At 37.9% G+C, this 27,076-nt stretch overlaps 1 protein-coding gene across 2 annotated transcripts; it reads left to right on the plus strand.

Annotated features, from left to right (window-relative positions):
- Positions 1 to 353: 353 nt before the first annotated feature.
- LOC101209958 (DEAD-box ATP-dependent RNA helicase 13) lies at positions 354 to 26,231 on the plus strand. Of its 2 annotated transcripts, none has more exons than XM_031881399.1 (15): positions 354 to 605; positions 8,702 to 9,124; positions 17,043 to 17,215; positions 17,476 to 17,670; positions 18,211 to 18,387; positions 18,836 to 19,221; positions 19,923 to 20,103; positions 20,876 to 20,998; positions 21,072 to 21,188; positions 21,438 to 21,542; positions 21,758 to 21,898; positions 22,007 to 22,072; positions 22,476 to 22,631; positions 25,346 to 25,427; positions 25,816 to 26,231. In XM_031881399.1, exons 1-15 carry the CDS (start codon positions 581 to 583, stop codon positions 25,866 to 25,868), a joined length of 2,403 nt encoding a protein of 800 aa, XP_031737259.1. In that variant the 5' UTR covers positions 354 to 580; the 3' UTR covers positions 25,869 to 26,231. The 2 variants fall into 2 exon arrangements, with proteins under 2 accessions (XP_031737259.1, XP_004147170.1); XM_004147122.3 differs by lacking the exon at positions 354 to 605 and adding an exon at positions 7,683 to 8,314.
- Positions 26,232 to 27,076: the final 845 nt, after the last annotated feature.

The raw sequence follows: 27,076 nt of genomic DNA on the forward strand, positions 1-27,076 counted from the left end.
GTTTAATTGGGCCGCTAGTGGATGGGCCTGAATTGGAGATTGACCCAAAAAACTCAAAGATTGGGCCAACTCTTGAATTGAAGAATGGACTGGATAAAGAGGATGGGCTGAATGATGGGCCGAATAAAAGCAATATAATTGAGTCGGTTGTAGTTGTTGAAGATTGTGGGCCGACTGTAGCTACTGAAATGATTGAAAAGAAAAACAGTGGTGAAGCCCAGTCTAAAGGAGAGCCGAGAGCATTTGGTAAATCTTCATGGGCTTCATTATTTGGGTCTTCAAGTAGGAATCCTTTGATATATACTCCTCCTTCTACCGTAGGGGAGAAAATTGTGGTGATCCCTACTAAAGAAGTCATTGAATAAGGAGTTAGGGTGTGGGAGAACTCCCTAGTAGGGCAATTAAATGACGTAAAATTGTCGTATCAAGTTATTTATCGACTAATAGAGAAGATTTGGGGAAGAGTTGAAATGCCTACAATCACTCTTATGGAGAATGGCCTCATTTTTTCCAATTTAAAAGTCTGAAATCGATAGACTGTATCTTGTCCCGTGGTCTGTGGCACCTTAGAGGAAAACTGATGCTCCTTCGAAAATGGATGCCAGGTATTGTCCCTGAAACTTTTGTTTTTGATATTGTTCCTGTTTGGATTAAATTAGGGCAAATCCCAGTGGAGTTATGGACGGATGTCGGTTTGGTTATTGTCGCGAGTGCAATAGTAAAACCTCTATCCTTAGACCTTGCTACCAAAGAAAGGCGTCAGCTTTCTTATGCCCGTATTTGTGTGGAAATGAATGTAAACAACCATATGTCTGCCGATATAATGGTTAATCTTAGAGGAGAGGAGTTCATAGTGAATGGTATGTATGAGTGGAAGTCGAGAAAATGCAACTTGTGTAGATCCTTTTGACACTCTAATGATACCTGCCCTAAGAGCGTAGAAAAAGAAGCCATAAAAAGAAAGTTGCAAGGAAGGTGGATCTTGTTAAAGAGGTGGTTCCTATTAAAGAGGTGGTTCCGATATGTGAGGATTATGGATATGTTGTGTTGGAGTCCTTCAATCAGTTGGAGGAAGGGGAGATCAATATCCTTCACCTGAGAATTGAGAAGCAAAAGGAGTTTGTAAACCGTGATGACTTTACTCTTGTTGATAGAAAGAATAGGGAGATGATCTATGTTCGGGATAACGGAAAAAGAGCGGAAGTGTCTATAACTAATTCTTTTTGCAGCCTCATGGAGGTGGACGAAGGCGATAAATGGGTGTTATCTATAGTAAATGGCTCTCCGGCACCACTACAAGTGGATGATACCACCTTGGTGCGTAGGAGTTGGCTAATTGATGGTCATCCTATGGGAGCAAAAGCTCCTATAAAAATTTAATGATCAGTTGGTGTTCATGGAATGTGTGGGGTCTTAGCCCTGTAAGTGTAGAGCGGTGATGAATTTTTTAGTAGTGTCTATGGTGGGTTTTTGTTGTATCCTGGAAACTAAAGTCCGGGAAGAGAATTTTAATTCTATCTCTGGAAGGTTTGGTGATTCGTGGGGTTTCATGAGTAATTACAGTAATAGTGGTATAGGTCGTATGTGGTTATGTGGAAAAGTGACAGATTCATGTTCACCCTAGTGAGATTGCTGACCAGTTATATTTGGGTTGGTAACAGATTTGATATCAGGGGTTAGCATAGGGGTTCTTTGTGTGTATGCCTCTAATAATAATATTGAGAGACGTTTGTTGTGGCAGCGTATAACTGAGATTTCTGCTGGTTGGATGGGGCAGGGTACGGTCATTAGAGACTTTAATACCATTAGAATTCATTATGAAGCCTTTGGTGGAGCTCCAAATATTGGAGTTATGGAGGAATTTGACTTGGCTATTCGCAAGTCTGACCTTGTTGAACCTTCAGTTCAGGGTAATTGGTTTACCTGAACTAGTAAGGTTCATGGTTCTGGTTTGATGAGAAGACTTGATCGTATTCTGGTTAATGATGAGGGGCACAATGCTTGGCCTAACATGAGAGTTGACATCCTTCCTTGGGGTATTTCTGATCACTCTCCTATCCTTGTTTACCCCAGCTATCAGCAGAGATAACATGTGGTTTCTTTCCATTTCTTTAACCATTGGGTTGAGGAAGATTCTTTTTTTAATGTTGTCTCTTCGGTTTGGGCCAAAGATACTGGGGTATCGTCGATTGAGAATTTTGTGAAAAATTTAAGAAATCTCAAGTCCGTTCTCTATATCCATTTTGGTAAGCACATTTGAAACATTAGTGAGGATGTTCGTCTTGCTAAAGTTACCATGGACATAGCTTAGAGAGAGGTGGAGATTATTCCTCTGTCTGAGGAGCTGAGTAATCAAGCGAGCTTAGCCACAGTAAATTTTTGGAGAACGGCTAGAGTGGAGGAAGCTGTAATGCGCCAAAAGTTCAGAATACGGTGGCTGAAATTAGGTGACCAGAATACTGCCGTCTTTCATATGACTGTTAGGTCTCGCCTTCACAGTAATACTTTGCGATCTGTGGTTCATCCGGATGGTACTCGGTTGACTAACCATGAAGAGGTGACTCAAGAGAGCTCTCTACTTGTGTTGAGAATATAGTTCATTTAGATGGTCTGAGAGTGTTGTCAGGTCTTACATGCACCAATTGGAAGGGAGGAGGTGAGAAGAGTTCTTTTTTCCATGGACAGTGGAAAGGCTCCAGGACCTGATGGGTATTCAGTGGGTTTCTTCAAAGGAGCTTGGACTGTGGTTGAGGAGGATTTCTGTGATGTCGTCTTACACTTCTTTGAGACTAGTTATTTCCCTCAAGGGGTGAATACAACTATCATTACTCTTATCCCTAAAAGGAACGGTGTTGACCGTATGGAAGATTTCAGGCCTATATCTTGTTCTAACGTTATCTGCAAGTGTATCTAAAAAATATTGGTCGATAGGCTTCCTTCATTTATCAGTGGCAATCAATCGACTTTCATCCCAGTGAGGAGTATTGTTGATAATATTCTTCTTTGTTAGGAGCTTGTTGGGGGATACTATAAAAACACCGAAAAACCTCGGTGTACTATGAAGGTTGATCTCCAAAAAGCATATGATTCTATCAATTGAGATTTCCTCTTTGGTTTGTTGATAGCTAATGGTACTCCTTTGAGATTTGTGAGTTTGATTAGAGCTTGTGTCACTTCTCTGATGTTTTCTATTATGATTAATGGTTCATTGGAAGGTTTTTTTTATAGGAGGAAAGGACTAAGACATGATGATCCATTATCTCTGTCCTATTTGTGATGGCCATGGAGGTTATATCTCGCATGTTGAACCGTCCACCTTAGAATTTTTAGTTCCACCAATTTTGTGAGAAGGTTAGTTTAACTCATCTTACTTTTGCGGATGATCTTATGATTTTTTGTGCTGCTGATGAATTTTCTATGAGCTTCATAAAAGAGACTATTCAGAGGTTTGGTGAGTTATCAGGAATTTTTGCTAATCGTGGAAAAAACTCTATTTTTCTTGTGGGGGTTAATAGTGCGGAAGCTTCTCATCTAGCTGCTAGTATGGGTTTTACCATTAGTCATCTCTCTATTCATTATCTTGGGCTTCCTTTACTCTCACGAAGGTTACGGAGTTTTGATTGTGATCCTCTTATTCAGCGGATAACCAGTCATATTCGGTCTTGGTCTGCTAGAGTGTTATCTTTTGCAGATAGACTTCAGCTTGTTCGCTCTATTCTTCGTAGTCTACTGGTATATTGGGCTAGTGTGTTCGTGCTACCTGCGAAAGTCCACATAAATGTTGATAAGATTCTGCATTCTTATCTTTGGAGATGCAAGGCGGAGGGTAGAGGTGGTGCTAAGGTTGCTTGGGATAAGGTTTGTCTTCCTTTTGATGAGGGCGGTCTTTGCTATTCGCGACGGGTCTTCTTGGAATATAACGAGCATGGTGAAGATCTTGTGGTTGTTGCTCGTTAAATCTGGCTCTTTGTGGGTTGCTTGGGTGGAAGCTTATATACTTAAAGGGAGATTGTTGTGCAAGATTGATGTTGGGGTTGGTCAATCTTGGTGTTTTAAAGCCATCTTGCATAAGCAGGATTTCCTAAAAGATCATGTTGAGATGGAGGTAGGATATGGCAGAGGGTACAGAGTGTTGTTGGATTCGTGTTACATGGTGGTTCGATCATTCAACAATTTGGGGAGAGAGTGATTTATGATGTGGGTAGTTGGATGGTGAATGGAGGTGGTCATGTGTTTCTATGGAATTGATGGACATTTGGGATAGGATTCAAAAAGTTAGGTTGTGTCTTAGTGTTGAGGATAGGTGGGTCTGGATGTCGGGTAGTCATGATGGGTTTTTGATTGCTAGTGTGTGGGATACTATTCGTCCTCATAGTATCAGGGTTGGTTGGTCGAGTTTAATGTGGGGTGGGGAAAATATTCGTTGTGGGGGAACTATGGGTCTCATGATCATTTGTTTTTTTGTGTCCTTGTGGGTGGAAAATTTGGTCTAGGATCCTTACGTTCATGTCCTCCTCTCATAGGATGGGTATTGGAGGTTAAGTTGTCTTGGATTTGCCATCAGGGCATAGGAAAGAAGGTGAGGAAAAAGTTGCGGCGTCTTCTCTGGTGTGCTACGATTTACTTCATTTGGCATGAGCGTAATCATCGTCTTCATGGAGGTCAAGTTCGTGAGGCTATGATTATTTTCCAGCTCATTCGATTGTGCATTCGGGCTCGTGCTGCTTCTTGATCGGAAGATGTTCATGGTTTTATTTAGTGTGCTTTTATTTTCTGCTTGTCCCCGAGCTGTGGGGTTTTATTTGTCATTGTTATTTCTTTGGTTTAGCTTATTTTTCTTCTCTTATTCCGTTTGATCTGGATAGTGTCGTTTTCTAGACTTCTAATTTTTATTTTGTCTGCGATGATATTTCATATTCTTAATTGGTTTTTTGTTTTTGTGCTTGTCCCCGGGCCGTGGGATTTTATCGTTATCTTTAGGATGTCGTTTGGTTTTTACTTATCTTCTCAGTGTGAGCATTTTCCGCTTTTGTGCCTTGACCTCAGACTATGAGGTCCTCCTTGTGGTTCTATAATATTATCATTACCTTTTCAAAAAAAAAAAAAAAAAAAAACTAACGAAAAGAACCAAGCAATTGAAATAGAAAAGTAGGAAATGAAATATTGCAAGCATATAAAGCACATATCAATAACAGAATACCGAACGAGCGACTGTCGATCAGGTTGAATTTGTGTGTCATGTAACTCATTCGACTAAAGGTCATTCTTCAACACCTTCCTTTTTCGATCATGTTTTGGACTTGTATTATACATCTTGAGTTGCCACACCATGGCGACACTACGCCCATTCTTACTTTTCTCATTGTTTCGGTTGACATCCAAATAATGTTTTAGTTTTCAGACACATTTACCTTCTTTTTCTTTTTCTTCGCCATCTTCAATTTAAATTAATGTTAGCTCATTTAAATGAAATAAACTCAAAAAGAAAAAAAATCAACAAGAATAAAGATGAATTTGGACGAGTGGACAAGTAACTTTAGCTTTAAGCATCAAAATACCAACCTCTTTTCAGAAAGTAAATATGTGCTTTTTTCTTTCTTTTTATTCATTGTTTTTCTACATTTTGATAGAATAATCGAACATTTGTTAGAGAAGAAATCAAGAAATAAGACGTTACGTTTCTTCTCTTTCTAATGCGTACGTGAAGTGAACAAACCAACCAAAACAAAATAAAACAATCGACACCTGATTTGGAAATTAAGCGAGACTACCACAGCTAAAAAGGGTTATGAGTCAACAACGAAGGAAAGTGTGGAACTTCGAGTAGACTACAAGTCATAATCTATCTGGGGTTTCGAAAAGGGGTTTTAGAAGAAGATGATTGAATATTTGCGAGGAACAAGGGTCGTTTCAATTTGGACGAAGAAATTCTAAGGTTGGGAGAAAAAAGATTTTTGCATCGAAGATAGTGTCAAATTTGGAGTTTAAATAGAAAGTAATAACAAGTTAGGGTGAACTTCACGTGCGTCCTCTGCCACCGGTGAAACGAACTCGCCAGTACTACTGGCGTTTGTCTCTCTAAATAACTCGACACAGTTCACTAGGCTATTGCGTGTTATTGTGAGCTCAACTTGTCGTTGAAGGAACGACTTAGAATCGATCTTGTGGTTGTAAAGCCGTTTCGCTCTAGCAGCCTTAAAAGCACTTGATTGCTCCTTCAATCAGACAAAGTGTAATTAAAATGTTATATCCAAACAAAAATTAAATGAATTACCGTTAATTGATTTTTAAGGTAGATGTGATATAAATCACCTGAAACTGTCGAGTCATATAGTGGTCACAAAGAAAGTGCTAATTTGGCACTCGATTGACCAATATGGGCGGTGGGTCTATAAAATTCATTTTCTAAAAAACATACATTACACATAGATTATATAATATCAAGATACAATCTCAAATTTACACATCCAATCTCAAACTTACATATAAAAATTCATACATTTTTATATAAAAACATACATAATATATTACACATGCATACATCTATTGCATGGATTACACGTACAAAATTACATAATAGATTACAAAAAATACAATGAAATTCAAACTACACATGCATACATTTCAAACTATACATATTAAAACATACATAATATATTGCACATTCTTACATTTCAAACTATATAAGTTTCAAAACAAAAAAATAGACAAAATTTTATACCAAGCAAATCAACAATGGAGGACGAGGGTGGAGCATGGAGCGGTGGGTGATGGACGAGCGACGGCGAACAATAGCGACGGACGAGCGGTGACTCTTCTTCTTCTCCCCTCTCTTTCTCTTCTTCTTTTCTTTTCTCTTTCGCAGTCTCTGTGTTATGTGTTTACATAACAAATAGGGAAAGGAAAGACCGACACAACATGAAAACGTCGACATTTCCAGTCTTTCTCTGACATTTCACTAATGGTCGTAGTAATTAATGTGTAGACCTTTGTCGTCGTGGTCAATGCTGACATGGGCAAAGGTTTAATTATAAAATTCAATTTTAACATTTGCCAACGTACGGATAAATCCTCCAGACTCCGGACGGATTCAAACCTTTGCCGACGTGGTGTGTAAGAACGTCGGCAAAAGTCCAACCATAAAACTTACTTTATAACTTTCTCCGATGTCCTCTGTGTCTGCGTCGAGGAGAGTGAAATAAAAAATTCAATTTTTATTTATCCCTAACGTGGTTTACGTTTGCGTTGGCCTTGTCACCTTATTCCAACGTGTATTTCACGACGTTGACGTTTCCTCTCATTGTCGGCATTGTTTACGACATCAAAATAATCCATTTTATTGTAGTGATTTCTTAGTTTTCTATGGATCAATTATTTTTTCATAAATAATCTTTTTTTTGGTTTCTATGGTAAAAATGATGGGTTGGAAGGCATGAATTGTCACATTTATATTTATTTTATCATTAACATTTAAGTTTAATCACTAACCACATCACAACATAAAAATAAATATAAATGTGATAAATTCATAATTCTTCCTAAACAAGATTAAAAAACAATTTAGTTACGACTTATATTTATTACTATTAATCTATCCATGAAATTGGATTACCATGACACCAATTTTGCTAATTTCAATGCTTTAGGATTTAATGATGGTGCAAGTTGGGCATTTGACTCATTATTTGTCCCAAAAGTTTCTTGCAAGGCTTTAACCCTTAAACCCACAATTTCTCCCTCGCGACACCTACTCCACGCTGCGACCTCTTGAACGCGACTCCTTCTGCACGCCAGTGACCAGCTCGCAACAAACAGACAGCGGCGCACCATCGGAGCGGGTTCTGTTCTGTAAAAAGTCCTCTTCTCTCCCGTTACCAGCTACTGCAGACCTCCCCGCCGCACGCTTCCCTCTCAGCTGCCACAGTCTCTGCCACCCACGAACTCACCGCCGCTCCCTCCATCAGGCACTTATTTCGGTCGTGTTGTTAGCTTACTCCGAAACAGAAACTGTGGTTCAGCTCCTAACGCCCGGCGTTCGTGGTCGCGCCGCTGCTCATTCTTAGAAGAAAATCACATAACCAATTCGTTTGAACTGATTTTATATCCTCCCAAATTTAAGGGTTCGAAACAGGGGATAGTCTGTCCATGGCCGCAGAATCAACGCAGTCTACGTCTTCTCAAAAGAGAAGGCTAAAGAGGAAGAAAACCCAGAAAGACCCAGAATTCGAACGTCTCGATTCACTCCCGTGGAACTCATCAATCCCTATCGACGACACTTTATCTGCATTTATTGGTTCCAATGATCTCGAAGGAGGTTTGTACTTGTTTGTTCGTTCTTCTGTATGCTTTGCTTTAGAGGTTTTCGTTATATTTGTGTGCATTCTAAACCAATACTGTTGTGTCTGTGACCATTACTTTCTGCAGTCTTCAAATGTATGTATCTACATCGTTTGTTTATTGTTACATGACCTGAACAGGTTTCTTCATCTTGTCAAGTTATTATTCAGTTTATAGTTTTATGCATTTTTTTTTATCGGCAGTGCTGAAAAATAATTGGGATGGGCATTGAATATATATATATTTTTATTGGCTTGACACATATTATTGATGCTGAACGAGAATTTATGTTTGTGGGGTTTTGGGGTTTTACTGTTCAATCAAATCCTTTAGTAATCAGTACAAATATTGCAATATACTATAGGATTTCTTTCCCTTGAGGAGATTGACGAAGCTGAGTATGGCATGGTGATTCCTGAACCTGACACAAGGAAACACAAATTGATACCAAAAGCCAGTGGAAATACAAGGAAAGAGGAGCAAAACAATGCTGATTACTGTGAGGATGCATCAAGAGGTAGCAATGATAGTATTGATAAGGAAGCCGCGGGGCACAATGTTAATACGAAAACTAGCAAAAAAGGGAAAAAGGAGAAGAAGAAAAAGAAGAAAAAAAAGGTCATTCATGAAGTCCCAACGGCAGAGAAAGATGTGGCTATAGATATTGGTGGCAATGATAATGATGGGATTGAGACAGAGATTGGAGATGAAATGGACGATGATGATCATTTGGAGACGGAGAAGAAGCAACAAAAGAAAGAAAAAGAAACAAAGGACCATGGAATTGGTTGGTATTATTATCATATATAATTTTGTGGAGCATCATATTCTTTGTTTTTTGTACAGCATTTGATCATTAAATATTGTTATTATTATTTATTCATTGAAATTTGTTATGTATTATTCAGGGAGAAAATATATTTATTTGATATTTGTGATTTTGAGGTTATAATTTGATCATTTGACCTCTTTTTGGAAGAGTGACTTCAATGAGAACATTTTTTCTTTTGGAGGTGGGAACTACTAATGAGGTTTCATTGTTGGAAGAAATGTACAAAAACGATAGTGAACTACCAAACTACCATAGGTAGATTACAAAAAGACCTAAACAAAAACCAAGTGACTAAGGTAGAAAGTCTCTAAAGGAGGGGTGTACTTACATCAGTAGATAGACAAAGCCCAAATTCCACAACCTTTCAAGAAAAGGTAAGCTTATCAATGTTGAAAATCCAGTTGTTCCTTTATCCCCAAAGGTTCCAAAGAAAAATTCTATTCTTATAAAGCCATATAGTAACTTTTGTTTATTAGAAAGGATGTGCCATAGAATTAGTGCTAGAAAGTTCATGATATTGTTAGCCAATGGTATTTAGCATTTCATTCCAGTATGCCACAAATAGACAGTGATAACAAAGGTGGCATTGAGTTTCTGAATTATCCCTCGCATTATTCACGAGCTTGGAGATTAGGCTGTGTACGACATTCATTTTTGCATTTCATCAAGAGTACTAACATGGCTAAGTTCCCAAGTTAATGCTTTGATTTTTGGAGTATAATCCCTTCCATATTGCCGCACATCCTTAGAAAAGATGGGGAATTTAATAGGGTGGATGATTTGGAGGTAGACTTGTTTTCTCCCAAGTTTGGGGAAGTTAGCAATGAGGTTAAGTTGGCAGTTTGCAAGTTTGTTGTCGACGTAGTCAATAAATTAAGGTTTATAGGAGGTTCGTCAAGTATGTTTAAGCCTCGTGACACTGGAGGGGGAGTGGGTTTGTCGGCTTGAATAGGGTGTAAGAGAATGGGTGTGGTATGTCTATGGACTAAATACATAATTGTCTCTATTAGAGCCTAGATGAAGATGGTGATGATTGGGTTGGTTAGATGAGGAGCTATTGAAGCCCAAGTTTAAGGAGAATTGCCCCAATGTTTCATCGATTTGGCAAGGAGTTTAAACTAGTGTTAGGGTTTTGAGGGAGCAGTTTTCTAAAAAGCCTATGGAGCGTGTGCCTAGGCTCAAGGCCTAGGTTTGGCACCTAGCCTTTAACAAAATAAGGCATGCCTTTTGTGAAGCTCCTTGCACTTTGGGGATTTTTCATTTTTTTTTTAAAACATAATATTTTGGAGGTTTAACTAAAAAAATCAAATTTACAAAGTCTTAATGCAAAATTACTAACCATCATGGATTGGCCTAGTGGTAAAAAATCTATCCCTTGGTAATCGTCAATCCCTTAAAACCACCACATATATTCCATTCTTGGTTAAACCCCTGAACTCCCATGGCTACATCATTTAGTTCCCTTCTAGCTTATAACTATGAGATTCCATGCATCTTGCTATTTGATCCCACTTTTCACTTACCAACCCATACTTTAACTTTGAAGATGAATGGGATTCTTGTCAATATTGGTTCCTCTCTTAACAATTCTATTAGGATTCTTTTCTTGAAAATCAGTAAATCCCTACAATAAATGGAGGAACGTGGACAATACTCTGAGATAATATATTGAATGTAAATCAACAAGAATTCACAAGGAAATTAACAATACAAGATATTGCAAGATAAAACAGAAAAGGAAACAATAACAAGCTAACAAAGGAAACACATGTTACTCCAACTCCTTTGAGAAGGCTGGCCTTTTCTTCCAAAAGCTTTTAGCAGCTTTTCACGCAATTATGACCTTTTTCGGCAATCCCCAAACCATCCTCTTATATCCCCTCCCAGGTGGGTCCCTTAACTGGTTCTTACCTCTCCACTAACCGCCCCAAAAGTTGTCTTTTGTGTAATACCCATATTACCTCTACCAACCTTGCTCTTACGCTTATACGTGTGAATGATTGGAGGTCTAACATTACCGCTCGACTCGAAATGCACCTTGTCTCTTGTTGGAATGTAGGAAACTGTTTATTCATCAGATAAACTGATTCCCTTGTAGCTTCACTGTTGGATAGTCCCTTCCAATTTACCAACCATTCATTTGCCTCTAATTCACTATTCCACCATACCCGTAACATAGTTTCAAGCAACAGTTGCAGTTTGAATTCCTCCATCAATGCTAGTGGTATGTGCTGCACTTGTTGAGTTTGTCCTAACTTAAGTTTTATTTGAGATATATGGAAAACATTATGAATAACTACCTCAGGAGGTAAATCCAACCGATAAGCCACTTCCCCAATGGTGTAGATCACCTTGTAAGGTCCCTAAAATTAAGGGGCCAACTTCTCACTTTGTTTCTGTGCTAATGATCTTTGGCAGTAGGGTTCTAGTTTGAAGTAGACTTCATCCCCAACATTAAATTTCAACTCTCTTCGGTGTAAGTCAATCTGCTTCTTCATTCTATCTTGTGCTAGCACCAAATTTTCTTTCAAGGCATTGATAACCGAGTCTCTATCTTCCAACAACTGTTTCACATTGCTATTCATAGGTTCCCTATCTCCATATGAAATCAATGGAGGCGACAATCTACTAAACACAATCTGCAATGGGGTAGTCTTTGAAGATGGATGAAATGTTGTGTTGTACTGGAGTTTCGCCCAAGGTATACATTTATTCCATTTGGTTGGCTGTTCATTGCAAACACATCGGAGATACGTTTCTAGACATTGATTGTCCCTCTCGGCTTGGCCATCGCTGTGCGGATGGAAGGCAATGCTCTTTTTGAGGATTGTTCCCATGGTCGAAAACAATTCCTTCCAAAAATTACTCAGGAATATCTTGTCATGATCTGCTATTGGTAATTTTGGAATTCCATGTTTGCTCACTACTCTCTCAATAAAGATCTTTGCTACTTGCTTGGCTGTGAATGGATGTCTGAGAGTGATGAAATGCGCAAACTTGCGAAGTTTTTCCACAATAGCAATGATAGAATTAAACACACCCGCTTTTGGCAAACCTTTTATAAAATCCATTGTCCAATCTTCAAGGATTAAGTTTAGAAGTGGCAGCGGCTATAAGAGGTCGATTGGTGACAGTGAGTTTGTTTTATTCCTCTGACAAATCTCACATTGCTCCACATACTTCTTTACGCCATTTTTCATACCTATCAAATGCAATTCCCTATTCATTCTTTTGTATGTTCGAAGAAAGCTGGAATGACCTCCCAATGTGAAACCATGAAACATGTGCAACAGGGATGGTGTTAAAGATGACGACTTTGATAAAACTAACCTCCCTTTGTATAATAACCGATTATTGACCCATTGATTGATTAAGTTTCCCCTTCGGATTTTCCTTTAATATGTTGACTATTCGTTGCAATTCCTTTTCCTTCTTGACTTTGTTTAAGACTACCACCATATCCACTATTCATGGTCGACAATATTGATATTTCCACCGGATGATTCACCCTTGACAGGGCATCTACGACTTTGTTTTGAAGCCTGAGCTGGTATAGGATTTCAAGATCATAACCCAACAACTTTGTCAACCATCTTTGGAATTGAGGTTGTACTTCCCTTTGCTCAATGAGGAACTTCAATGGATCACTGTAAACTTCCTTCCTAATAAGTAATAGCACCATTTTGGCACTAGTCGTTACCATGACCATTAACTCTCTCACATATATTGATCTTACTTGCACTTGTGGGGATAATTTTTTACTATATTACGCAATAGGCTTAGCACTTGCTCTAATCCAACTCTTGAAGTATCGATCTCTATTATGGAAGGCAATGAAAAATTCAGAAGAGCTAAGACATGAACAAACATCATGACTTGTTTCAGTTGTTTGAATGCCCTTGGTCGCTTCCTCATTCCACTTGAACGCATTTTTCTATAAGAGTTTGGTAAGTGGTGCTGCAATATCCCCATATCTCTTTACAAAATGCGTTTAGTATCAGTTAAACCCAAACATCCACGAACTTTGTAACATCTTTTGGTTGGGGCCAGTTCACCATTGCTTTAACCTTTTTCCCCTTTGCTTCCACGCCTTTGCTCGAAATCCAATGGCCCAAGTATTGAATCCTCGAGTGCCCAATTACACACTTCTTTCTATTAGTGAACAATTGGTTGTCCTTAAGAATGCTGAAAACAACCACACAATGCTTTTCATGCTTTGTGATGTATGTGTTGTACACCATGATTTCATAAAAAGACAACAATACAAAGCGTCTCAAGAATGGTCGAAAAACCTGGTTCATTAAAGATCGGAAGGTGGCATGAGCGTTTGTCAACCAAATGGCATAACTAGGAACTTGTAATGTCCCTCATGTGTGGGGAAAGCAGTCTTCTCAATGTCGCCCTTTTCATTCTGATGTGATGATAACCAGAATGTAGGTCTAAGTCTAATTTTGAAACCACAACCACCCCATGTGTAATTCATCAAGTAGTTCTTCGATCACATGTATCAGAAATTACTGTCACTTGATTCAATTTACGGTAATCAACACAAAACCTCATACAATCAACTTCGGGAAGGACTGTTTAGCCGATTGTTTACTAATTAGGCTTCCTTCATACATTCTTCTGACGTCTTCGGATGACGGCTCACCATGTTGATAGACCACCAATTATACACCAGTACAGTTGAAAGAAGAAGAAGCAAGGAATAACCGCACGTGCCCAAGGAAAATAGTTTTTAATATTGTTAGTAGATATTTTCATAATAGGGGGAGTATAAATAGGAGGTTGTTAAGGAGAGAGAGAGTTAGTTAGAAAGTATCATTTGGCTTCAGGCTATTCCTTGAAAGATAGGAAAGCAGAAGAGAGTTTTATATTTCCGAATTAAGGAGCTCTCAATTCGTTTCCCTTGTATTTTCCTTATTATTTCTGCAATATTACTAAAGTACTAAAATAAATCTTACTTGATCGAAGAGGAGTTTCATCATTTGGTATCAAAGCACGTCGGTTCTGGGCAGGGGAAGAACAATGGTTCACACGTGATCGGAAGAGAGAATGGAAGCTCACAATCAGGAAATGCTGTTGATAAAAAAAAAAAGTAAAATTCCGGTGATCGAAGAAAGTTTAACGACGATTAGTATACAAATGGAAAAGACGCATCAAATGTTGATGATGCTCATGGACTAGATTGCGAAGGAACGAACTACAACCAGTGAGAAAATGGCCGAATACAGTGCACAAGAAATCGGATTCAAAAAAAATAATGAAGGAGAGAGTTCGACAAACAGAAGAGGCGAGAACGAAGTTAAGGAAAAGAAGAATGAGGAAGGAGCGAATGAAAGAAACAAATTCTTGGCTCTTCCGTGCCGATCGGTATTTCCAAATTCACAAACTGAACGATGCTGATAAAGTGTTGGTTGCGACCATCAGTTTTGAAGGCCCAACGCTAAACTGGTACAGGGCACAGGGCACAGGAGGAACGTGATAAGTTTACGGGATGGAAAAATCTAAAAGAGAGATTGCTTGTGCGATTTCGATCGTCAAGAGAAGGATCCATCTGCGGGCAATTTCAAAGAATTAAGCAACAAACCACGGTGGAGGAATATCGTAATGAGTTCGATAGATTAATGGTACCACTTGCTGATTTGCAAGATCGAGTGGTAGAGGAGACATTTATGAACGGTTTGTTTCCGTGGATCAAAGCGGAGGTGGTTTTTTGTAAACCGGTCGGTTTAGCCAAGATGATGCACGCGGCTCAACTCGTGGAAAACTGGGAGATTATTCGTAGTGAGGTAAATCTAAATGGTTATGCCAAAGGTAAATATCCTCCTTCAAACTCTTTAAATACTAAGAGTAGTGCAGTGGTGAACAACAGTGATAACAAAGGAAATACCATATTTTCGATGAGGGCAGTCACCTTAAGAACTACGACTGGAGAAGTTAAGAAAGAAGGACCGAAGAAGAGACTATCTAATGTAGAATTTCAGGCCCGAAAAGAGAAGGGGCTCTGTTTTCGCTGTAATGAGAAGTATCATGATCATAGATGTAAAGGAAGGGAGCAAAGGGAATTGAGAATGTATGTTGTGAAAGAAGACGAAGAATATGAAACCGTGGAGGAAGTTGAGGACGAGGATAAAGAGTTGAACTGCGTTGAGATAGACCAAGAAGATCAGGCCATCGTTGAACTTTCAATAAACTCAGTGGTGGGATTGACGAATCTGGTAACAATGAAGGTGAGGGGAAGGATTAAGGATAGAGAGGTGATTATTTTAATCGACTGTGGAGCGACTCATAATTTCATCTCAGACAAGGTGGTGTAGGAATTGAGATTACCCACGAAAGCCACTTCCCATTATGGGATCATTTTGGGCTCAGGTGCTGCTGTGAAGGGTAAAGGAGTGTGAAGATATAGAACTTGAACTGGAGGGATGGAAGGTGATAGCGAAATTCTTACCACTTGAGTTGGGAGGAGTAGATGGGGTGTTAGGAATGCAATGGTTGTATTCACTGGGAATGACAGAAGTGGACTGGAAAATCTTATCTATGACGTTTTTTTGTCAGACTATTGATTTAGTGGCCTCTCCTATTTTGTGTTGCCTTAGTTCGAGTTCATCCACCTCTTTTTGGAAGTATCCTTTGCTTAATTGTGGTGTCCTCGTGATGGTGTTCCCTAGGTTGTTTCATACGGCTCATTATCCTTATATTAAGGTGGCTGATGTATGGAATGGTGATGCAGAAGCTGGGATTTATGTCTTCGTCCAAATCGTAATGAGCTTGAAATTTTAGCGTGGGTTCCTCTGTCTCACCTGTTGTTCTCTGTCAGACTTCGTGCTTCTCTTGGTTCATGGAGGTGGTCTATCGATCCATCCTCATATTTTTCTGTGAAATCTTTTGGATGACTTGATGGCCACTGTGGATCCTCTTGCAAAGGATCTTTATTCTGTTATTTGGACGGAATTGGGATCATTATCCTATGAAAATAAAAAATTTCTTATGGGAGTTTAGCTCGAGTGCTATCAATACTACTGATCGTCTATGTTGCATACCTTATCTCTCTCCATCCTGGTGTGTTATGGGTTGGAGTCATTTCGAGTCCTTTGCTTTTTTGTTTATGCATTTTTTTGCCTCTTGCTTCTAGCATATTAGTTTGGTTGCTTTTGATTGGTCACTAGCCAACTCTCCAACTCTAATAGTACTGTTGACATCTTTGCGTTTCTTTTGGTGGGTCATTTGTTTAGTACAAAGAAGACTGTTTTCATAAAAAAAAAGGTACTAAGAATACTGTTTTGTTGGCCATATTACGTGCTTTTTTCTAGACATTTTAGGGCAAGCCTAATAAGCATCTCTTTAGAGATTTCGCTACTTGTTTAATAGTTTCATGGATTTTGTTCTATCTACAGAGTTGTATTGGTGCAAAATGAAGCCCCTTCGAATTTTTATCTTTTTTTTTTAGTTTCCAATGGGAAATCCTTTTTGTAATCACCTATTGGTGCTTGTGATCTTCTGTTGTATCATTTTTTCAACAAAATGTTTCTTCTCTTAAAAAAATCTCCTTCATTTAGGATTAATCCATACCTGTCTGAGTTGCCTCAAAACTATGGACAAGCTTCAAAAAAGATGTCTATGGATCAATCTCCCAAACGTTTCTTGGACGAATGAGAGATCTGGGATGAAATTTTGGTATTTGGGGTTTCCTTAAATGTTTATTGATTAAAGAAGTGTTTGATTTACAACCTTACTTGGATCTGTCCTTTGAGTTGTACAATTGTGTCCTTGAGTTCTAAAACAATATAGTTTGATTTGCATATATTGATATATTTAATATGATATTATTTGACGAATTGCACATGACATAATTTTGATTTGCATTTAGATAAAGAAATCAGGGATGAAGTTGAAAAGGATGCAGTTGATGAAACGGAATATTATGCATGGAATGAGTTGAGACTGCATCCTTTGCTTATGAAATCGATCTACAAACTTGGGTTTAAGGAACCTACAGCAATCCAGAAAGCGTGTATTCCAGCTGCTGCTTACCAGGGGAAGGTTGGTTTGTCTGTTTTCTTTGTTACCCTTACGACTTGCTTGACCCTACAACATTTAGGTGTCAAGGAAACTAGTAAAAAATTAATTACTAGATCTTTGGCCATCATGGATTGAACCTGTGACCTTTTAGTTAGTTATTGAGACGATGTCTCTTTTTTTACCATGCCAACCCATGATGGTTGTTAGTTTGTCTTTCTTTTGTTGCAAGGGTGGAAAAAGGATCATATTTTGCCTGCCATTGAGTTTTGCTTATGTGACAGGATGTTGTGGGTGCTGCTGAGACAGGATCTGGAAAAACACTAGCTTTTGGATTGCCAATTCTACAACGATTCTTGGATGAACGAGAGAAATCTGGAAAGATGTCTGAAGAAAAAGGAGTAGATGCAAAAAAATATGCTCCCAAAAGTCTTCTACGGGCTTTAATTATTACTCCTACTAGAGAACTTGCTCTTCAGGTGATTTCTTTATGCCCACTCATGGCTAGAGGCCTAAACAAGTATGTTTGCAGTGGCTACAGGAGATAAAACGTGCCAGGATCAACGATCTTAGGATAAGAAATATTAGCGTTGGTAGTTAGATTTTAAGAAAACTTCCTACCTTAAAATAATATTCAAGGTCTCAAAATGACATTCTCATTTCTTGTTTGTTTCTTATTAATACTTGCAATGATATTTGGATTAATTGGGATGGGTTCATATCCCTTCCTTGGCCTGTTTCGTATTTGTATTCTCCTTTCACTTATGTTTCATTCCATTTATTCATCACTAATAACTGATAAGTTTGTTTCTTATTAGAAAGAAAAAAACGACCTACTTAAGTTCCTTTTATGTCAAGATGTAATTCTATTTTATTCTTGTTTTTTAAGCATAAATTTTAAGTCCACAGATCCATAATGACAAAACACAAGCAAATTATTAACTGAACTTATTTTATTTGGATTTTTGTATGTGTTGAATTTGGGGTTTAACTTCCTCTCCTTGATCTTTTACTATCAGGTTACTGATCATCTCAAGGCAGTCGCAGTAGGTATAGATATCAGGGTGGTTCCAATTGTTGGTGGAATGTCCACTGAAAAGCAGGAAAGGCTTTTAAGGACGAGGCCCGAGGTTGTAGTTGGAACACCAGGACGGTTGTGGGAACTTATGTCAGGAGGAGAAAAACATCTTGTAGAGGTGAGCACTTCATGTATTGATTAAACTTGTCCATGTCTTCATCCTCCAGTCATAAAAATTAAAAAGTCCGATTTTCGATTCCTCCTAACCTTTTTTGACTCCAGTCTCCACCATGTATTATCTAAGCTCATCGATCAGGATACTTATTTTGCAAACACCCTTCATCAATACGTGCCTTTACCTCCATAATGTTGTGGTTTATGTTTTCCGTATTTTGTTTTCCTGTGAAATTATCTCATTTATTCCCTCTTCTAATTAGCCTTTAATATGATCAGCATGGAACTTTTCTTAAGCACTTCTGAGATGTACCTTGTAAAGTAGGGAGTAGTAGTTGTAAAAGTGCTAAGTTGCCAGATTTTATTCTTGGTGATATTTAAATATCAACTTCATTCTTTTCCTGTAATAAATAGGATGGTAATGTTGACGCTCTTCAACTTTTCTGTTTCAGTTGGAGGCATTGTCTTTCTTTGTGTTGGATGAGGCTGATAGGATGATAGAAAATGGACACTTTCGTGAGTTGCAGTCCATTATAGATATGCTTCCTGTGACCAATGGTTCTGCAGAAAATTTACAAAATGCAGAGAACTCTTTGACCACTCCAATTTCTCAAAGAAAGAAAAGGCAAACACTTGTGTTTTCTGCTACATTGTCACTATCTTCTGATTTCCGTAAGAAACTAAAGCGTGTATCATCCAAACCTAACCAATCGGGAATGGATGGTTTGAATTCTATAGAAGCTCTATCTGAGAGAGCTGGAATAAGACCTAATGTTGCTGTTATAAATCTGACAAACACATCAGTTTTGGCAAATAATCTTGAAGAATCATTTATAGAGTATGCACCTTTTCATCTTATATCTAACATTTTGTATTTCTTTTGTTTATTATTGTTGTTGTTATTGTTATTAAACAATGGGGAGAGAGAAAAAAAAATTCAAAACAGCAAATACATCGAAAATGTAACTCTTTTGTTATTTCTATTGGATGTTTAATTTATATCATATAATTGCACAAGGAATATTCAATATGTTTGCCAACTGAGTATATGTTTTTGTATGGACTCTGTAAATGATGTATTGTGATTGAGGAAGGCCAATCCCATTTACATCTTTTTGTAGTAGGGCAGCTCAAAATTTTACATCATTTCTAAGCTTTTTAACAACATTGATTTCCAGTCGAAGTACCTGTACATGTCCGTACACCTTATTAGATTATGGTCTACATGACTTGGTTTTTTATCTTTTAGCTAGTATTGCATAATGTATGGTACAGCTTTCCTAGTAATCGACATCCATCTCTTATCTCCTTTTTGTCCACAAGCTACAATCAGCTGCATGGGTAGTTGGCGTCCATGCTTCCTAATTTTGTTAACAGATTATAATATGATTAATTGGACCTTTTTTGTGCTAACAGATATTATGCGTTTGGTATGACATACCATCAACTATGCTTGTGCCTGTCTTTTTGTGTTTTCTTTGCATGAGTAATCTTTCTCCAGTGTGTTCGAATCATTACTAAATCATGACCTACTTGCAGATGCAGGGAAGAAGACAAAGATGCTTATTTGTATTACATTCTGTCTGTTTATGGACAAGGCCGCACTATTGTGTTTTGTACATCCATAGCTGCATTACGGCATATTGCTGCTTTATTATCCATTGTTGGCGTTAACGTCTTGACTCTTCATGCTCAAAGGCAGCAGCGAGCACGCTTGAAGGTTAGCTTACTATTTAGACAGCTCGTATCTGTCATACAGTCCTTTCATATGTGGGGGTGCTGAGTTGGGCAAGAACTCATGCTATCTTTTCTTTGAAAAGGATACGAGACTCATTATTATTAATATTGAGAAATAAAGAGAACCCTTAATGTACATGAGAGTTATATAAAGAGCAATGGGGGAGGGAGGATCAGCAGTCGCACTTGGACATCTCAACTAGGTTGACACCCCCTTAGCGCCCTCATCACATCCAAAAAGTGACAATACAAGATCAAACAAAAAACCACAAAAACAAAGCCAAACAAAATGGTAAAATAATCTGGCCAAAGCAAAATCATAAATCATAGGCAGCAAGCCTAGAACAAAGAAGAATAAGCCTTGATTGATTGATCAAAAAACTGTTTGAAGCAGAGGGCTGATCCGGAAGTCCTGATGATCAAGGACTTAAGGTGGGGAGATTATAAAAGCTGGCCAATTTAACGCAGCATCCTGCAAAGAGTAATCCTGAAAATCTTTGGATAGAGAACACCATGAAGATGCATTCAAGAGACTAAAATGAGTTTGTAGCTCTGATGAAGCACCATGAAGATGCTTTTGTTTATTTCAACCAATACATTATAGTGTGTAGCTCTAATAGCATTAGATCAAATTACCTTAGTTTTCCTATTTAAGAAAAATTGTACTTGTGCAAAATAAAAGAAGAAATTTGATACAACACTGGTGCTTCATTAGAACTACAAACTCAGAGACTTCCTATTTTTTTTCACCCCAGGCAATTGATCGTTTCCGTGGAAGTCAAAATGGGATACTGATTGCCACTGATGTTGCGGCTAGAGGCCTCGATATTCCCGGTGTTCGAACTGTTGTCCACTATCAACTACCACATTCAGCTGAGGTTAGTAAGATACAGTTTGCCTTGTTTGAACCTTTTCTGTGCAACTGTTACTAAATGTCTAATTTGAAAGTAGGTTTATGTTCATAGAAGTGGAAGAACAGCCAGAGCTTCTGCCGATGGTTGCAGTATCGCGTTGGTCTCAGCCAATGAAACTTCCAAATTTGCATCTCTGTGCAAATCATTCTCTAAGGTAGCAAATCTATAATCATGTAAAAAGCGGTAGCAGATCTAGAAAGATTATTTATTGTTCCTACCATGTGGATTCGCCATACTATTGTTTTTGTTTTCTTTTCTCTATCTGACTTGTGTTTTAAAGAAATAGTAGCTGCCAATATGAGGCTCTTTAACTTGTATAGTCTTTTTGGATATATCAGCAATAGCTGCGATGTCTTTTGAGCAATCTTCCTTATACATGCTTCATTTGTTTCTGTTCCGATAGGAAAGCTTCCAGCGATTTCCTGTTGATAATTCATACATGCCAGAGGTTCTAAAACGTTTGTCTCTTGCACGCCAGATTGACAAGATTGTGCGGAAGGAGTCCCAGGTAAACATAGGCATAATTCCATGCCTATATATTGCTTACACATGGAAATTTGTGTCCTGGAACGGCACTTCCTAGTTCCTTTTTGTGCTCCTGCTAATTGGTGTAATTGGCTGTGATTTGTTTCTGCTTATTACCATAGTTCTAATCCTAGAGTTACACATGTTCATTTGGTTTTTTGGTTGTTATGAGTTTAAAGCTATGTTGCTGATTTCTAGGAGAAGGCAAGTAAAACTTGGTTTGAGCGGAATGCAGAGTTAGTGGAATTAGTTGTGGACAACGATGACAGTGAAGAGGAGAGAGCAAACAATTATAAGCAGAAGAAAGTTGGCTGCATCCAGTTAAAGAAACTGCAGCAGGTACTAGCCGCAATGGCTAATTTTTGAAAAAAATTAGGTGATATGGTGGCTATGTTAAATTCCACTGGTATTATCTTCCTTCCTTTTATAACTTATTACTAATTGCAGGAGCTCGACAAGCTGCTTTCCCACCCTCTGCAACCAAAATCATTTTCACACCGATATTTGGCTGGTGTAAGTACTACTATTAATTGTTAGATGTTCCGTTCATAAGTTTTCCCCATTGCTTCTCATAAATTTTCTGGATTAAGGATTATCTTTTTGTGAAATGTTGTAATATGATAAAATATTTTGCATCAAGAGAAAAAGTTCCTCTATGTAAAGAAAGGAAGTGGGAGAAAGAAAATAACCGCTGTCTTTGCTATTCAAACAACAGCTTATCATCAAATATTTTGATCATGATTTACCCTGCTTTTGTTGGTTTTCTTGAAATATCCTTTTCTTTTTACCCGTGCTAATGTACCTGTTTCCCCAGTCAATGGGTGCATGGGTTTGAATAATCTCTGGTTTTCAGCTATTGGTTATTCATAGTAAATTACTAATTACACAATGACTGTATTCCCTCCTTGCTTGTCAGGCTGGGGTTTCACCTCTTCTGCAACATCAATTTGAAGAACTGGCCAAGCAGAACACTTCTGTTCAGACTATGGGAGATAACAAAAGGAGGAAGTTGGCTGCTTTTGGTCAAGATCTTACAGAACCACTTCAAGCACTTCGAACTGGTGGTCAACAGGTATCAAGCACTTTCTACTTTCATTGAAAATCAGTTTTCTTGTCTAAATGGTTTGTAGGGTAATTGAATGATGAATCATCCATTTAGTCAAAATTTCAACTATTTATCTGTAAGACCCCTAGTTAGGAAAGAATAGGATTATTAGTATGGTTACTAGAATGGGCATATTAGTAGTTTGATAGTACGTTGGTTATAAATAGTAGGAGGGGTGGTGGGGAAAAGTATGAAGAATTCTGTAGTGGAATTTCCTTGAGTGGGATTTTTTTTTTTTTTTTTTTGATAAGAAACAAGTGTATTCATATAACAAAAAAGAACAACCTAAGGGCAAGGGACAAGAGGGCCCTTCCCGGAAGAAACTAAGAAACTAAGAAATGATAGCCTTTCAATTGTTGAAAATCATTGAAAGGCTATAATTACAAAAGTGTTTGGTGTAATTCGTACTCCACCAAGAAGCTGTGTATTGCAACACAGTCCAAAAAGAATCAAAAGAATTATAGCTATCTTCAAAGATTCTACTATTCCTTTCTTTTCAAATACACCACAAAAGGGACCGAGTCGCACATTTCCATAAGATGTTTCTTTTTGGGCTATAACCTCTAATGTTGAGTCCTTCAATCATTCAGCCATCAATCTTACTAGGGAGACAAAGCTCCAATTCAAAAATCCTAAACAAAGTGTTCCAAGCTTTTTTAGTAAAGAGACAAGTGTAGAAATAGATGGTCCAAAGTTTCCTCTTCTTTGAAGCAGAGACAACACATCAAGGGACTAAGCAAGGTGTTCTGAACTTTTTTTTTTGTAGCTTCTCATGAGTGTTAAGGCTTCTGTAAGCGAGCGACCATAAGAAAAACTTCACCTTCTTTGGAATTTTATTCTTCCAAATATGACGAATCAAAGGAACAACAATGGAGGGGATCTCTTGGTTAAGTTGAGAAAGGTGGACTTTGTAGTAAAGTTGCCATTAACGTTAGGAGTTTATTTAAGACTATCATTCCCTTCGGTGGGGGCCCAAGAATGAAGAATTTCTAAAACTGAGGCCACATTGGTAATCTCGTTATCGAGCATATTTCTTCTAAGGCCCAAATTCCACGAATGAGTAGCAGTACACCAACATTCAGCCGCGTAAATATCCTTATTCAACGACACAGAGAATAAGTTGGGAATTTTTTTGCAAGTGGGTTCCGCCAGAGGACCAGCAAGCAAAAACCCAGCCAGACGACCAGCAGAAAACCAAAAACAATAGTCCAACAGAGAGGAAACCCAACAAGCAAAAAAACAATATCTAGAAGAGACCAATCCAGGATCCAATTCAGAACAGCCCAAACAAAACACAGGTGCAGAAGCAGAAAAAATATCCATGCAGAACACAAGCTAGCAACCAACAACCAACCAAAAATATAAAGTTGAACAAATCAAGAAATCACTACACCCAACCAGCCATTCTAAAACCAGCACCAACCAACATTGAGGTGGAGACGGAAAGACGGCGAGACGGATGATAGACATCCGGGAAAACATCAAAGGTTAGAAAGATAAGAAGAATCATTATAGAGAGCATCGTTTGAGGAAAGAAAAAGTGGAGACTCTGTTCAACAGTGGTGGATGGCTAGATTCACCAATGGAAGTTGACAGATGGGATTGCCGAGGAAGGATAAAATGGATGGCAATGAGGAAAATGGAACTGGAAAACGTAAAGGGCGGTGTACAGATGGAGATGGAGACGGTGCTGGCAGCTTATGGCTCGGAATGGCAAAGAGGTCAGCAGACGGAGAAAAGACGGTTGAGATTTGCAAAGGGAGTTGGCATACAGAGTACGGAGAAGATGATTTGCAAAAGAGAAAAAATTGCGTGAGGAGGGAGAGATAAGGGCTGCCCACGTGAAATAGGGGGGTATTAATTCAATTTGGGCTTCGGCCTGAAATCACTAAAAAGGGTTGAAACCCATTATTTTGTGCAGATGCAAACTGAAGGGGTGGGTTGCAACACGTGAAAATGGGAAGGATTGGAAGGAAGAAAAAGGAGGCTGGAGGTGGGATTATGGTATGGAAAATGTAGCAGCATGATTCTGGGCTTGATTGTGGGCTGGAATTGTTTAAAGCTCATTGCTACTTTCAAAGAAGATAAAGGAGTATGGGCCCAAAAGATTGACTTGATTTTGGAGCAACCAATGGATTATAGGCCTAGCCCATTTGGGTAGAATAGCCAATTTGAAGAACACTTCCAGTGTGGTGGAGATAGGCTCGTGGAAATATTGTGGAGTCCTTGGGTGCTTATTGGGCTGAATCCAAGTGAACTGATTGAAGCTCAAGTGTTCCCAAAGCTGAAGAGGGTGACACTGTGTCATTGTGTTTTGTAATCATACCTTGAGGACAAGGTGTCTTCACGGAGTATCGTAAGGCCCCTAGTTATGTTAGAATAAGATTATTAGTATGGTTATTAGAATGGGCATATTAGTAATTTGATAGTAAGTTGGTTAGGGCTTTTTAGTAATAAATAGTAGGAGCGGGGTTGGGGAAAGGTATGAAGAATTTTGTACCGGAATTTTCTTGAGTGGGAATTCAGGAGAGTCTGGCCATCTTGAAAGGCTAGGGGTTACTCATTCTTATGATATTATAGCTTATATTTCAATATATTTTTCATATTTGATTGTTCTTGAGTTGTGTGTTCTTGAGTATCTCTTGTTAGGTTAGGATCCTAACAGTATCCTTCTTTGACAGGTACATATGAATGCAAAAGAGATGGCTGAAAAACGGAGGAAAATGGAGAACGTCAAGAAAAAGAAAAAAGAGGAGAAAAAACGTAAGCTACTAAAATCTTTATTGAATGGGACTCTTTTTTCAAAATTCTTCCTCTCAACTATCATAAAATATTAAGTAATGTCAAGAAATGAGTGGTCAATTAGAAACCAAAAATACCAAAACATTCTAGATATCATATGCAAGCAGCCTCGTCAAAAAGTACATTCTTTTAAAAGCAAAACGAGATGGAAAATATAAAGATAACAGAAACGCTGAGACATAAATAATGTGATTATCTTACTAAAACATAAAATATAACCCATATTTATATTGAATGGGACTCTTTGGTGGTTTTCGAATTGTCATCTTTATAATTTCCAGTTCTAAAGAACTGTAGAACGTTGGAAATCTGCTCTCAGGTTCCTCATTTCACAATTATTTTCTTGCAGGCTTGCGCGATCAGCGGAGAAATAAACGGAAACAAATGAAAGGCAAGATTTAGAAAATTGATCATTCTGGTAAATTGCATTAAAGTTTGTAGAACAAATGAATAACCGATACAGTGCTCTTGTGTTTAATTTTAGTTTTTAGGTCTGATTTTTTTTGGGTAAATTATGAACAGAAAAGAATGCTGATTTTGGTGATGTATGGGGGGACATCAAAATTTTGAGCAGAGGGTTAGATTGGCTATAATTTTATGGCAATTTTGTGTAGATGGAGAACTGTTGGAATGTTAAAGGCATATTTTTTAGGTGACGTTTGAGGCACAGATGATCCTGCCTCAGATGGGTTTGGTTATTGCTTCCTTAACAATTGTTTTCTTAGTAAATAACACTTTCTCAATACCAATGCTAATATTGGCAAATGAAGTCTTCTAAAGCATCATAAGGATGGAGAATGAAAGTTTTCCCGTGCATCTGTTTAGGTCAAATTTGCATTGTCGGTAGAAATTGAAAAGTTTGATTGTGAGTACATTTTTAGTCGATATCCTTTTGTTTTTATTTTGGGAAAGATGATTTCTCCCATACTTGAATAAGAATATGAGATTGATACCCCTTTTAAAATGGAGTTTTAGAAAATGCATGTTTGTCAGTGTCAAATCTCCTATATTATTTGATGAAAAAGTGGAAGTTGGGAATTTTACTCATTTATTTATTTATATTTTAAAATTATAATAATTCTTAATAAATAAATTTCATTATGGTATGAAATTCACAAAAGAAGGGCAATAGCATAAGTCAACAGAGTTACAAGAGACTTATCGGTATAAACAAATTGGCCAAATGTGGAATAGATAGAAAAAAGGAAAAGACAATCAATACAAAAATGAAATCACGAGACTATGCAGAATCTATCACTTTCTTATCTTAACCTATGGTTATCTTACTAAAATATAAATATAAAACAAGACACCATTTGTTTGTGCTGAGGATAAGGAATAGAATGACAAACGGCAATAACATAAACTAATACTAAGTGGGTGTAAAAGTACCATTATATCTGTTTCCATTGAAGACATGACTTTTATGTATCCTTGAGTTGCCAGACAAATTGGGACTAGTTTTTAGATTAGGCATATGAAAAGAATAAAATTGTTTCTTTGAGTCAATCCTGATCAAACTAGAGATACTGTTAGGACCAAATCGAGATTTAGTTCTTTAGTTTTCTCTACTTTTTGTATGTTCAGCTAAATGCATATGGATGGTGTCA

The sequence above is a fragment of the Cucumis sativus genome, chromosome 2, assembly GCF_000004075.3.
Source record: "Cucumis sativus cultivar 9930 chromosome 2, Cucumber_9930_V3, whole genome shotgun sequence".
Classification (NCBI taxonomy): Eukaryota; Viridiplantae; Streptophyta; class Magnoliopsida; order Cucurbitales; family Cucurbitaceae; genus Cucumis; species Cucumis sativus.